At 39.8% G+C, this 15,045-nt stretch overlaps 1 protein-coding gene across 3 annotated transcripts in view; it reads left to right on the top strand.

Moving 5' to 3' along the window:
- Positions 1–15,045, top strand: part of slc12a5a (solute carrier family 12 member 5a) — a 150,423-nt gene that overhangs the window by 99,687 nt on the left and 35,691 nt on the right. For all 3 annotated transcript variants that reach the window (XM_069148152.1, XM_069148160.1, XM_069148170.1), the window contains exon 3: positions 410–547. In XM_069148152.1, coding sequence (XP_069004253.1) covers positions 410–547 — 138 coding nt within the window. The remainder of the gene's footprint in view (positions 1–409; positions 548–15,045) is intronic.

Below are 15,045 nucleotides of genomic sequence, written 5' to 3' on the forward strand. Positions count from 1 at the left end.
TGATTGAATAGGGGCCCTGACATCGATTAATGAGGGTAATTACCTTGTGAAGGGCATGTGGGAACCTCAGGTTAATGCAAGCAAATGTCACACTGCTACAGGAAAGAACTTCAATGAGGCAATTTGCCTCAGCTCTGCACAAAGGTATTTACATTGTGTTCTCAGCGGGATTTCTTGATGTACCAAGCAACAAGAAAAAGATTTCATCGTTTGAGCGGTTTTTTTTTTCCCTCCAAATGGGTTGAAATACGCAAAAGTGGGAAAGACTTAGTACCTGAAACAGTCACGTATCTCCAGTGATCTATGGAAACATCAAGTCCACTAATGATGTTATAGGGTTCACTTGGCCGGCTGAGAGGGTTAATGACGACGCTGACTGCAGCCTTTCTGTCTGTTTGTTTCCCTGCAGGAGGAGATGGACACCAGCCCCATGGTGGCGTCTCTTCTCAGCAGCCTGGCCAACTACTCCAACCTGCCCCAAGGTAGCAAGGAGCATGAGGAGGCCGAGAACAACGAGGCTGAGTCATCGCGCAAGAAACCTGTCAAGGTATTTACTTGTATTTAATGTACCTAAACCTTAGAAATGTGCTTTCAGTGTGATCAAAAGCACAACAGGTACAGAGTACATTTGTATCACAAGTATGCTAATTTGGGAACAAAGGGAAGATATACAGTATATGTAAAATTCTGATGATAAAAATACATATGCAGTGCAAACAGTAGTTTAAAACTATTGTCTGTATTTTATTTCTTCAAGTACAGTGGTGCACAATTAGCATATTTTTTTTCACCCAATTTTTCTCTTCACTTCCTGTCACATAAGCTATATTGATAGCTGTACTTGTTACTAGAGGACCTTTGTTACTGTAAACTGTGGTTCTCTGTGTTTTCTGTAGCAGCAAACACAACAACATCTAGAGAGACAATCAGTTTAAAACTGAGCTTCTCCTTTATAAATTATATGTTTTTGAAACTTTATAAAGACTGAAGTGATTGTATTGTGCTTCAGTGAATGCGAAAACTAAACTAACGTATATGAAAAAGACTAGTGTTTTCTGGGATGCAGGATAATGGTCATCCTGTAACTGCGGAGGTGTTTGTCACTTTGTAAAAACATTTGAATATATCTAAAAAGTGCTTAAAAGCAGCTTACTGTTAATGGATATGTAGGCTGCAGTTTACCAGAAAGTGTCATGCTGCTGCAGCACCAGTGTGATACTGTGAAGACTAATTATGTTACTGGCTACAGTATACTGTAAACAATAATATTTTTAGTTATGAAAAACATTTCCTTATAAAATAAATTACTAGAATAAACTTACACCACTGTGCCTGCTCAGTGTGATGCAGTGTGCAAAGAGAAATCACTTTCCTGTAGATTTACATTTATAGCAGTGATACTATTTATTTCACTCTTGAAAACTTGCTCAACCAGAGAGGGCTGTCAGTGCATCCTCGTTGCAAGTGGATGGTCATTAACTGTTACCAAATATAGATCTGCACTTTACATAAGATCACATAATGAATCCCTAATAGCAGAGTTTTGATTGTTTTGTTAACACACTCGCTGGAGAGCTAGAAAAACTCCAGCAGTTTGCAACTTGTCAATCATTCTCTGTTGACATTATAAATCCCCTGTTCGTGTTACCGGATTGCATCTTAAAATGCCACTCACTAATGAGTTCCTTCTACATCATCCTCTGGTATTTTCTGTTGTTGGGTGTTGAGATGCCAGCAGGAAGGAGTTTACTTTTCAGGCTTTTTCTCAGCGCTTGATCGACAGACAGGCAGCTACATTATTAATCCTGTGGGAAAATAGTGGTTTTAGCCGCATGGTGAGATGTGACACGGCAAAGCTGAAATGAAAAGAGATGATAATGCAAATAGTGAAAGAAGTTACGTCACATTAGTGTGACAGGCGGGAGGAAAAGTGGCTGATCCACATGTTAACATATTTCACACCGACTTCTATAAGCTTGTGACGGCAGAGTTGGCCATGTGAGGTAAAACACAGTTCAGACATTGCGAAGCTCCAGCGGTGACAGCTTGACAGCTTTTCTATGACCTTTGACCCCATCTGTCTTTCCAGGTGTCCCAAGCTGCCTGGTATTTTTTCCCCCTTATATATTTGCTTTTCTCCTCATATGTGTCAGTTACATCCACTCCTCTTATTCCCTCCTGTCCTGCTTCACCTTCACTCAGGTATTTCTTCTTCTGTTTCACCTTGAAGCAGATCACTGATGGTGAACCGGGAGGCCACTGTACCTTCTATATCTGACAAGAGTGTCGTCTTTTTCTACTGCGGCCCCAGATGGGTCCAGCAGATATACAGTAGATCTTCAGTGAAAAAAAGATTTTAAAGTGACAGTAGAGATAAGATTTAAAGGTACAACTGAGCTCAGGACCAAGCGTATTGATTTCTGCAATATGTGTGAAACATAGTGACACAAACAGCATGAACAAACAGGATCTCAACAAACTTCTCATCAGACGGTCAACTTACAGGTTTTTCCAGAGATTTCAGCCACAATGAATCAGTGGATGGGGTTTTCTTATTTGTCATGCAGGTGGTTTAGTTGTTCAGTTGTTATCAGATGACTGAAGTATTGAGTTTTTACTACCTTTATCACCACTTTTGTCCATGGGTTGGATGGAGTGCCACCAAACAGCCAGACGGTGTATTTTAGTTAAAACCAATAAAACTAATAATGATCTCATCACACTAGACAGTGAAAATGGAAAACATTACACCGACTAAACATTATCATACGAGCATAATCATTATAAACGTGTTAACACTATGACGCTGTGAAGTGCAACATATGACAGATTTATGATTAATATTCTATATATTATATTATATAATATAATATTATTAATTATTATTATTATTTAATAATAATAAACTTTATTTGTATAGCACCTTTTATACAAGAAATGCAGCTCAAAGTGCTCCACAGCAAGAAAATCACCTGCAGTGTTTCTCATGAAAACAGATATAAAGGAACATTTAAAAATCTAAAAAAGATTCAAAAGGTCAGTTCACCCAAATGCGCAAAAACATCATGATGCAATATTTTGCTTCCGTTGGAGTTTAGCCGTGCAGATCATTTTGGTTTTATTTTCACAGGTTTTGCGATATCTAACTGGGATTTCTGCCTCCAGCCCACTACAACTCAAATTATTCGTAAAAGCATCAACAGCAGTCTTTTATTCCAATGACCATTTCTCAGTTTATTGATATAATCCACGGACCTCACTGTGGACAGTTTCTCATTGGAACTACTTTCTACTGAATGAGTTCTCACAAAAACAGCCTTTGAAACCTGTCTACCGTGTAGAGTAATGGGGACACGCTTTCTGAAAGCAAATGTAATCTCAGTGAACTAACCTTCAAACTAGTTTTAAAGCCACTTTCTATTAAATTGTGATTGTACAAATAATGCAGGTAGCCACTTTAGACAACAACAGTGTACTCATGGGAGTTCAGCACCGCCTTAACATGTCTTCATAATGGAACTCATCGCCAGCGGTGTAAAACCCCATCATCCCAGCACTCCCATTTGTCCCAGATGTAAGGTGTATTTGTCCACCTCTCCTCTGCTCAGTTAACATGGGGAGCAGGTCTAATCTCCCCCCTGTAACCTCAACCCCTTCAATACTTTAATTAGTCTGCACGCTACACCAAGCTGCTGCTTCTCCAATCAGCAGCCCATTCCACAGGCAATCTCTCCATCGCCATGAGAGGCTTTTCATTAAGGCAGCCTGTGGCGTTTTATCGCTCACACCGCGACCTCTCTCTCTCTCTCTCTCTCCCTCCCCCTATCACCTTCCCTCTCTATTTCTCACTTCACTCCCTCTTCCTCACTCTCCATCTCCTTCATCATCGGTCCCTCGAGTGAGGGAGTGAGTGAGTTGTGAGAGAGGGAGACAGAGGCAGCGGGCTTTCTTTGTCGCAGTGTGAAAGCCAAGATTAGAGATTTTGCTGGCGTGTGACTTGAGGGAGCAGGCTGGAGGTCGTGCAGGTTAAGACGGAAAACACTCACAACTAATCTGACGCCGATTTTCTATCCTCTGACTTCACCCATTTGATATAGGAAGGCAAGCCATGCTTTTTTGTATATGGGGAATTCAGAGTGCTTTTATTAAGCACATACAAGCTTTAAAGTGGCATTTAAAGCTGCTCTAACAAATATTTTAAATTAACAGTGGATCAGAAGACAATTTCTATATAAAATATTCAGTCATACAATGCACTATCCACTTGTGATTAGTAGAGTTATTTAACTCGCAGCACTAAGGTTAACGTTTTGGGAAGATCGTTTTGTTACATAGGGAGTTTAACCCAAACCACAATTTTTCTTCAATCTTAACCAAAGTGTTACAAGAAAAAACTTCTGGCCTCACAGTCCTGAGTTTGTTCACCCAACAGTGTCTTCCACCACTGCTGTGTGTAAATATAGGACTTTATTCCTTCAAATAAAAAAGTTTTAAACTTTCACTACCTGATTCATAATATATTAATGTCATTTCTTGGAGACAAGGTTGAAATAATACATGAAGTGCAGTTTCAATGCACAATGCAATATTAAATTGCTCCAAATGCAATAAGAGAGCGTTATATTAACATCTCAAAGTGGAAAAGAACATTTTTAAGTAATCTTAAAGCGTTGGTTCCTTTTGTGTGAAGCACAGTAGTTAAATACACCTCTGTTCTGTTTGGTTGTTGAGGATCCACTAGCTTCATATTGGTAATTATCAGAAATGTGTTTTGGCTCTGGCTCGTAGTGATTTTCAAAGCAAGAAGCACTTTAAAACCTGCTTCGAAATGAAATAAAAAAGTCTGTGCAAAGAATTAAGAAGAGGGGTGATATCTTCATTTCTCAAATCTGACAACAGCGACCTGAATGTGCTGCCGTCGTCTAATGATCTTCCTGGGAAGACAAAAGGAGGGACCTTTGCAGTCGTGCACCTTGCTCGAGACAAAAGCAAAATTACCTGCTCTAAATCTTGTCTGGACATGAGACCTTTAATTCTCGTGAGGACGACAAGAGGCTGAATTAATTTTTACCTTAATAGGGCTGCTGTATCTAAAGTCTGTGTCTGTGAAAATGCCAAGATTTCCAACTCAATCCGAAGTGTTTATCTGCTGAAATCAATTCATATGTGTGATTATACATTTAATTGTATCTAAGATTGACGGCCTTTGGAAACTGAAGGTCAGTTTGCGGTATTTTTATATTCTGTTCCTCCAATAAAACCAAAGATAACATATTCAGTAGCATTTGCTCAATAATATTATATACCACCAAAAGTAAACACAATACAAACTATGAACCTCTTTCCTTTTATTCAAGTAATTTTCCAGGCGAGTGCTCTTGCAAAGAATTACAGGAACATTTGTCCATATGCTCTGCGTCTCTGCTTTTTACAGCACAATGTTCTCCCACATAAGCATTGTTTCCCTTCTGGGTGTTTTATGATCCCTGCTCTTAGCTCTGTCCTTACCCCCCCCCCCCCACCACCACCACCACCACCACCCCACACACACGCACTTACTCCCCCTTTCATTAGACATCACATCAGTATTCCCATCTGCAGCCTTCTGAAGGATGTATCCTGATTAATGTCAATTCATGTCCTTTTATTACAGCAGCATGCACGTGTTCACAGCGGAGCTAAATAGAAATTTCACAGCTCAAGTGTTGTTCACAGAGTCCCACGCTATTCTACTGTTGTCTTTATTCACTCATCTTCTTACTTTTGGATTTATACATAAATAATGTTGCTTACTAATTGCCAAAAATAACAAAATAAGGCCCAATTTGACATCTTTAAATGTCTGATTATATGTGACAAAGAAAAGAAATAGAGCTCCTCAACTGTTAAACTGTGATCATCGTATGATTGAATCGATCAATCAATTCTGAAATAGTTGCTGATTATTTTTCTGTCAATCAGCTCTTGGATTAATCAACTAAGTGTTCCAGGTCTACAATACTGAAAGGAGGCCAGTTCAAGGTGATATATCAGGATGTTAAATCTTTTCCAAGATAAATATTGTCAAGCATCATTTGAACTAAATTCTCAAAGTCCTTTTTAAGACAAAGGATTGATGAATGATTTGAATTTCGAGACAAATAATCCAGTTTTAATAACCTTTATCTTTTGTATTATTTTGCCATTTCTGATATGTGATTGCTTGTATCAAGTTTAGTTATTTTTTTTACAGGTTTTTCAGTCAGGTCATGCTTCAGTGCTGCCTGACTTCCAATAAAAGCCCATTTGTTAACCTTGTTTGGCAATTTTTTTTTTTTTTTTTTCATTTTTCTTTTATTTATATAACGCCAGATCATAACATAAAAGTTATTTCAGGAATTCAACATAGTAAAGTCCTTACAACTGAATTTTGTAGTTGATACTATTTCTCCAGAATAAACACAAAATTGTGCTATTTGTACATGATCTTTTGTAGAGCACATTTTTCACTCACCTGCCCTCTTTTCTGCCAGGTTCCTCTTGACCTAATTTTGAGAAAGCTAGAGATTGAGTGCGGCTACTTCTCAGCAGAACATGTGCATTAGTGGATAAGGTGTCTTTCAGCCCAAAATCTAAACACAGGTTTCACAACTGGCGGTCACACATGGGGCTTTGTGGAGTCTTCTAACCTAGAATATTTTACTAACACATGTAGGCGCTATTTTGAGGTGGAGAGCCTTCAGCACCACAGAGGACATTTGGCTTCAGCGTTCAGTGTTTTACAGATAACCATAGGCTTTCACACACGCACACACACTCACTCACACCCAGCTGACCGCAGAGTGACTGGTTCATCCACAGCCGGTCAGGGAGGCTGATGTTCGCTGGCCTCTCCTCTTGCTGTCTGTTTAATAATTCAACACACCTGAGCAGAAACACATTTGCCCTATCAGTTCCTGTTTGGCCAGCAGAGCGTGGAGATGGCGTTACAAGCTTGCAGTCTGCCTCCCTCTCTCCAACCCCCCCCCCCCCCCCCCCCGCCCCCCCAATCCCCTCCTCCCTCCTCCGCCGACCTCACTCGCTTCACTTCACACCTCTGTCTAGTCTTGTCTGTTAGTAATGAAAGTAATGAAACAGTAAGTATAGATCTCTCTCCTCTCCTCCACTCCCCATTTCTGTTCCTTTTCCCCCTCCTCTTCTCCCTCTCGAGTTTTCTACCAAATCAGGTAGCGAAACCAACCACATATGTTACATATAATGTTTTCCTTTGATCTATTATCAAATGGATGAATTAATCATCGCCGTGGGAAATTGAAACATCAAACGATTTCACAGTCCTGTATTCACTGTGATCCCACAGAAACATTAGTACCTTTCTATCAGCAGAAACAGGTGCAGCTGCGACAAGGCTTTAATAAGAAATCGAGGGATTTCATACGTGCAGTACATGAAAGTTCTGCGTGTGAGCACAAGACAAAACTCCAGTAGGTAGTGATTTAAAAGATGATGCTGGTTTTGTCAGCCTAAGGAGGTCGGTATGTTGTCCCAGACCCTGAGGGCCTGGAAGTTCTCCTGCAACTGCAGGTACATGTAGTATATGCTGTACAGTATGTCTACTCTCTGCCCTCTTTCTCTTTCATTTTCTTTACCCTGTAGCTAACCAAGGATATGGAGCTGCTTTCACCTTCCATTTTTAACTCTAGACTTCTAGGGAGAATTGCGGACCTCAGCAGTTCAGATGTCCATGGGAGGGTCGAAATGAAACTGTTTGTATAACATAGGGAAAGGAAAGAAGAAAGATGAGGATCAACACAATATAGAACAATACATTGTGATGTATTAAATTGCAGTTTTGAAGGTAGATATGCAGTATTTATATTAAAACCTAAACATCAAAATGTTTTGTCAGTTGTTCCAAAATGACTCGCATTAGTGTTTCCTGATTTACCATCACTGTTTTTAAGGTTAAGTAAAGGCAAGTGAAACTACTTTAAAATTAAGGGAACACTGTTGTTTTGTTTAAAAGTACAGGGTTTCTGTTGGTAATACAAAATTAAGTCTATTTAGAAAATTCGGCACCTCACGCTTTATGTCCATAGCTGAAGTTCAGTATCCTGGCTCCGCCCACCTATTGCTCACAGCCTCAGTTTTTGCTTATAGTTTGAAAACCCTGTTCGCATGAAGGTTCGCTTAGACACTCTGAAGTAGGTGTTGTTAAGTGTGATGGCGTTAAAGGCAAGCATTTGTTTCGATTACTTCCAACAATAGCTCGAGCTAGATGAATCGAAACAAACTACTGTAGAAATGCTGACAAATATTAAAGAGTTGAAGCGAGGGAAGCAAATTCTGCAATCGGCCTTTACCGCCATGCAACTGCACTCTGCTCACATTGGGGGCGGGTCTCTGTTGTTTACAGCTTGGTTAGTTTCAGCGCACAACATGCGTCATATTGTAGTCAATATCCATTGGTTAAAGGTTGCTCCAATATTTGGTTTCAAAATTAACCGGAGGTCTGCGCCCATTAGGATGCAATAACTGGAAACAATCACCAATGGCGTGTGCTCAGACCTCTATATTCAAGCAGTGAATTTGGGTACTCATGTAAATTGTAGTGAAGAAGAAGCAGAGTGCCCTACATGTAACAGTGTAGTTGTGTAGGGAACGAGAGTTCACATCCCAGTACAGACCTACAATTAATGATTGGTGGTGTTTGGTTATTGCGTCAGTGGGCTCAGTAGATTACAGGAATGTTGTGTTCCTGGTGGATGTAGTGATATAGAGACAGAGACAGAGAAAAGTCCAGTCTGGTGAGAGGCTAGTGGTGAGTGGTAGGGCAGCAGGAGTCAGTGAATCCGAAGTAGGTGCCACAGCAGATGTATTGAAAGGTTCTGTTGTGCATATAGCACACCTGAGCCACCTATTCGGTGGGCTGACTGCACTTCCCTGTGGGTCGGTGGGCAGCTGTTCCTTCCTAGTTCAGCGGTGCCACGCTGGCCTACCTGTGGCTCTGCAGCAGTCAGTGTTCCCTCTGCTCACGGTGGCTCACTCTCTGGGGAAATCATCACACTGCTGGCTCCCAGCCCATTTACCAGACACTCATTCTCTGAGCGCGTGTGTGAGCATGTGTGTCTATCAGAGCGGACGCTGGTCGGGACTGCATTCCCCCGTCCGCAAGTGAGCTAATGAAACACCAATTGAATGAAAATAGAAAAGCGGCACTTTCAATAAACATGCTGTCTTTTCTCCCAACAGGGTTGTTGATTCAATGCATACACAAGCATTCCATCTGTTTCAGGCTCTTTTTCAATATCAAGTCATTACAAGCATCCATTAGTTGAGGTGATTTTTGTGTTTTGGTGGCTATTTACCAAACCCGCAGAGGTGTTTTATCATGTTCAGGTTCTCGGACTCGGTTTAAGCCGCCTCAGTATGTATTATCTGTGTCTGTACATCTTATGTAACAACCAGGATTTCTAGCAGACAAGCACTGTTTTTCAAAGCCGGCGTATTGTTGGACCTAGATTATAATTCATCACTCAGCTGTGAGCCACCACAGACACTCGTACAGCGGGCCAACATAGAAGGTCTGCCTGATTGTGGTTCTGTATTGTGTGGAGGAACAGGCGGGGAAAATGACATTTTGCAGTCTGGAGAGGGTTACTGCCTACTTTGTGTTTTTTTTACTCTCCTGTGGAGTGTTGTGGTGCATAAACACCTTTTTGTTGTTGTAATGCTGAATAGTATTTACACACCTTTTAGGGCAGATTAGTATAATCTGCATTATTTTCAGTCTCTGTATGCTTTCAACCTGTCTTCATCTAAGTCCATAGACGTGTGCGAAAACCATTGGAGGACAAAAATAACACATAATTCTTCCACTTTTGTTTAAGCGTTTCTGACAAACTATTCTGCCAAGATGTTATCTCTTTTGGATCCTACGGTCTAACCTCAGTCTGCTATTTGAATTTGCAAAGCCGTGCTTTTTCCTTATCTATTTTTGATAAAAATCAACAGCCTAGGAAGTTAGTATTATGGCTGCAACTATTTTTGAGATGACATTTTTTCTGTTTTGATCCGTTTGAAGTGAATGCTGCAAAGCAATTGTTCAAATGAAACAAGCTGTAAAATATATATAAATATATATATATATATATATTTTTTAAAACAAAGTCATTACAGGTTTTGGAAATCCTTTTTAATGAGAATCATCCACCTTGAAAGGACTTACACGGCTTCATCCTCTTGAAGGTGTTTTGTCTGTTGTTGTACTACAGTATGTAAATGCACACGGGTTTTCCTTTAATAACTTACCTGTTATTACAGACTGACCTCAGCCCACTTTGTGCAGCGCCAGCAGTTTTTGGTCTCACAACAAAGTGCTGATGGCAGGGGTACCTTTCTGCCTGTATCACCTGACTGCTAATGTATATTACACACCAAGTCCCTGAAGGGCCTTCCAATGGAAACTCAGACTTTTTAATTACAGCATTGGAACTGGGTGGGAAGGAAAATGATTTTGGAGGTGAAAAAAGGTGACATTGTAATTTTTTTTGAAGACCTGAGGACCAGCGAAATTATTTAGTCTGTTTTTATCTTAATAGTTTTGGTTTCTAATAAGTACATTTTCTTATGGGGATTTAAAATTTTGGATTTGGGCAGACTTCATTTTTAGCATGCGTCTCCTCATGGGCTCGTAAACAAAGACAGTGGCTACTCTGACTTATTTCTTTTATCAGTAAATTAATTTTAAACCCCTGACTTTCTAATTTATATTACATTAATTGAGAAAATACAGCCTGCACCACTTGTCTGACTAATAACATAAATGGTGGCATGGGTGCACAGAGATCAGCAGTATTCCTTAAAGTAAATATTGCTCAGATGATGCATATGTAGTTTTATAGGTGGGAGACCACTCCGGGTGTGTGGATTCATAAAAGACATTATTAAGACCCTTGACACGCAGATGATGAAAAATCCCCCCTGCCACACACTGAAGGGCACAGTCACAGTGAGTCACAGTCGGGTTTACATACCTCAAACAACAAAATGTGCAAATCATTCTCATAGTTGGGGATGTGACGGAGATGAACGAGGGTTGCTCTCTGCCGCTCCCTCAAGGCACCTGTGGAGGCCAAGGTGTGGATCTTTGATTGAAGCGCAGCGAGGCTTAAGGTTGAGAGGCTCCTTGCTGTGAGGATTAAGTTGTAGAAGAGGTGAAGTTGTAGGTCACATGTCAGCCCTATGGAGGACCAACTGTACACAAAAGCACAGTCAGAGCGAGAGAAAATGTGACAAATGCATCAGGGCAAAATTAGAAACATACAAAATATTAATGAGCAACACAGTTCAGATCAGATGTTTATTTTTCCACAAGATGTTCTTTCTGCAGCAAGGGGCGGTACAACACAGGGACTAGCGAATTAGGGCAACTACTGATTATTTTCATCATCCATTAATCTACTTTTTTTTCTGGACTAATAATCAGTGTAATGTTTAGGCAAGCAGCAACAAATATTGAAAAACATTCATTCTAAATTTGAGAACCAATATCAAGATTATTTGTCCAGAACTAATAGAAAACATTTAAGATGTTTTTTTCTTACCAAAAAATGATATCAACAATGAATCATTTCAATAAAAATAATTGCAGACTAAATCTTCAATAATGTTAACAACAAAATAAAAATGATTTTAAAAGTGATTAAAAGCAATTAAAAACAACAAGTGCTTATTAGAATAAATGAAAACTTGAACCAGTTATATCTAATCTAATGAAAATTGGCTTAAATTAATTTAGGTTTTCCATTTGATTTGTTGGCCGAAGAAGGCTGCTGCACACCAGCGAGTTTACTCACCAACAACAAATTGCCGAGACGTTCAGAGCTGATGCTGTGATGAATCTGTTAACTAACACCATCAGCTTACTATAATTAAAAACATTTAAGTTCAGTTCTGGGTGTCCCCTCAACATTGAAGCTCAATTTCTTGTCAGTTTAAACTTTCCTGTAGACCTTTTATTGTTGTTCTTGTACCCCTGCGTGAGGACAATTGTACAGGTTCATGCAGGTGACCTAATACCTCAGACTGTATTTAAAAAGGACATAGCCTCTGTGACATCACTCATAGGTTTCCTGAAAAGCAGTTTTGAAACTGAGGTCCGAGTTGCTTCAGCCGTCCCTGTATTGGCAGTGCCTTGCCTGACTAATCCAAAAATAGGTAGCTGACTGGTGTGTGGGTGGAGCTGAGGCGGCTTTAATGAATCCTGGTCATTGAAACCTTGCAGGCAGCTCGCCAACTGTCACAGCATCCACCTGTCACTCAAAGCAGACACGTGCATAACTTTAAGCCCTGATACAATTTAAACGGTAAAATTCACCCCCTATACAGATGACACGAACAGGGAAATTAGCTAGTTTAGAGACCAAAACTGTTTTTTGTATGAGGCTGTAAACATGATTATTTCTGCTGTAAATTTAAGCGTTTCGACATGGGGGTCTGTGGGGATTGACTCGCTTTCGTAGCCAGCCTCTGGTGGCCATTCGAGAAACTGCAGTACTCTGAACTTCCACGTTGGCTAGCTGAATACAGTTTCACAGTGTTGAACTGACCTACAGGTGGCAGTACTGCACAAAGAAACACTGATACACTATCAAAGGCAGGGAGGAAGAGTGCCAGCATGTAAACATGATTTTAAGCGGTACAGGTTTAAAGATACACAAAAAACATGCTTTACAAATGTTTTATGTGGAAGAATGTCAGCAAAATAGAAACTGCATGTGTTTAAAAGTTAGTTTCCATGTCTCAAATTTTAACAGTGGTCTCAGAAATGAACATTGGCAGTTTAATTCTCATTTAGTATGGTGGTGGATTCATTGTTTGTCTGATAATTCATCACAGATAGTTAAAATTAAAGTCGATGATCAAATCTTAATGGGCCTCGACCACCGCTCACAAAAACATGTGCAACTCAGTTGCTGTTTTTGATTAAGTGACATATCTTTGAATACTTACTCAAAGATTATAGCTTCCCGCTTCTCCGTGTACGTCACAGTGCTACTTACTGTTCACGCACTACAGTAGCAGTTCATGTGATTCACCCTCATATGTGTGCACTTAACACATGATATGATGACATGACAACATGACATGACATGACTACATGACTACATGACATGACTACATGACATGACATGACTACATAACTACATGACATGACATGACATGAGGGACTATAAGCCTGCTAATTACGGTTCCCAGTGTGAGCCTCTTGCTTGTTGTTTATCTGAAGGAAATTAGAAAATAATTATATTTGTGAAACCTGTTTGGACTTGCTGTGTTTCTCTCCCCAGCTCTCGGTCTCTCTTTTCCTCTCTGCAAACAATATATTATTAATGCAGGGAAGCAAGCCTCTCCAAACCAATTTACATACTGTAGCATCAGACACAATATTATTCATTTGATGTCAGCCACTTGTCAGGATGATTTGATTAGAAGTCTGCTTTATGAATTCAGCATCTGCTGTCACTTCTCAGTGCAGGCCTTCTTCTTTTTTTTGTAAATCCACCATCTTGTAAAGTGCCCAACTGCAAATTTAATAACCACGGATGAAGAAATATATAAGTCGCCACGACCGATTACCAGTAACTACTTAAGATTCCCTCCAAGAAAATTATTATTATATCATATACTTTGAAACAAATGCTGATACTGGATAGTTTAAAAAGTCTGATAATGTAATCCTGGGTAACAGACATTTTTTTTATACCAACGCAAAGCATAAGATCATATTTTTAATAAGTAACTTTTATGAGTACATTTTGTTATTAATGACATATTGTATGTAGCCAGAGCTCCCTGGTGGACAAACTATGAAATAGCAGCAGTATTTCTAAATTACCCAAAACCTCTTGTGACCTTTCTGTGATACAGTTTTGACTGGTCATATGCACTGATATCAATACAAGTAGGGAATTACAACGTGTCTCATCACAGTGGTCATTGTTATGATTATTTGTTCAACAACAACTCAAAACGGGCACATACAGTATCTTCCCATGAAAAAAAATCTCATCACCAAACCCCAAAACTGTTTAAGCTTTTACTTTCTTGCCTTTAGAATTAAACTGCTGACTGTCAGTAATTATGGGATTGGTTGGGCAAGTTGTTAGATGATCTTATCATAATGTCTTCTTGTTTGGTAAAAGGTTATTTGACTTCAGAGATCGAGTGTTTGTGTTTTATATCGAAGCCATTTTATTTTTTTGGAGTGTGTTTTGTTTGATCTATTTTTGGACACTCAATGGACCTCAAAATGTGTGATTCAGTAGTTCCTGTCCTAAAGAAAATTTTTGTTTACCATCTGTGAAATATTTTCCTTTTTGCGACAAATCGTCTTGTGTAGTAACATCTTAACTTGCATAAACCACAGCTCTTCTGCCCTCCGTTTACCCTGTTTGTCTGGATTTAAGCCCACCAGAGAAGGTTTGTCCATGTGTTACCTGTGATATAATGACGTGACAGTTAAGGTCTGCGGCTCCGACTTGGTAAAATGGTTCACGGCTGGATATTGGCATAGCTACCCGTCATTGACCAAGCTGTCCTTGAGCAGGAAATGAATATTTCTCTTTTTATGAGCAGGGTCAGCTGATGTGTCCTTCAAATTTAATACATGCCATCATAATGGTGCAGACAGACATGCACACAGGACACATTCTTAGACTGTACACAAACAAATAGGTGCATACACAATCACTTCAAGAGCATCCAAAAGCCTTCAGGAAGAGAAACCTCCTATTAATCAGTGTGGTGTGACAAAACACATCTCCAGTCTCCAAGTGTCAGTGATTGCCTTCAGTAGAACGGCCTTGAAGCTGATTCTGGTACTGTTTAAGGACGTACGGAGCAGCTCTCTCTTTGTCCACTGATCCACACCAGGGACAGTACTGCAGCAAAACCAGCCAGAACAAATCCATCACACACACAAAAAAAACTGAGCCTGGAAAGAAATACAATAATATTCCATCCATCCATTGAACAAACTGGTCCCATGGCTGCCTCCTGATC

The sequence above is a fragment of the Embiotoca jacksoni genome, unplaced genomic scaffold (assembly GCF_022577435.1).
Source record: "Embiotoca jacksoni isolate LCO1_2020_lvr unplaced genomic scaffold, fEmbJac1.0.p SCAF_1, whole genome shotgun sequence".
NCBI lineage: Eukaryota > Metazoa > Chordata > Actinopteri > Embiotocidae > Embiotoca > Embiotoca jacksoni.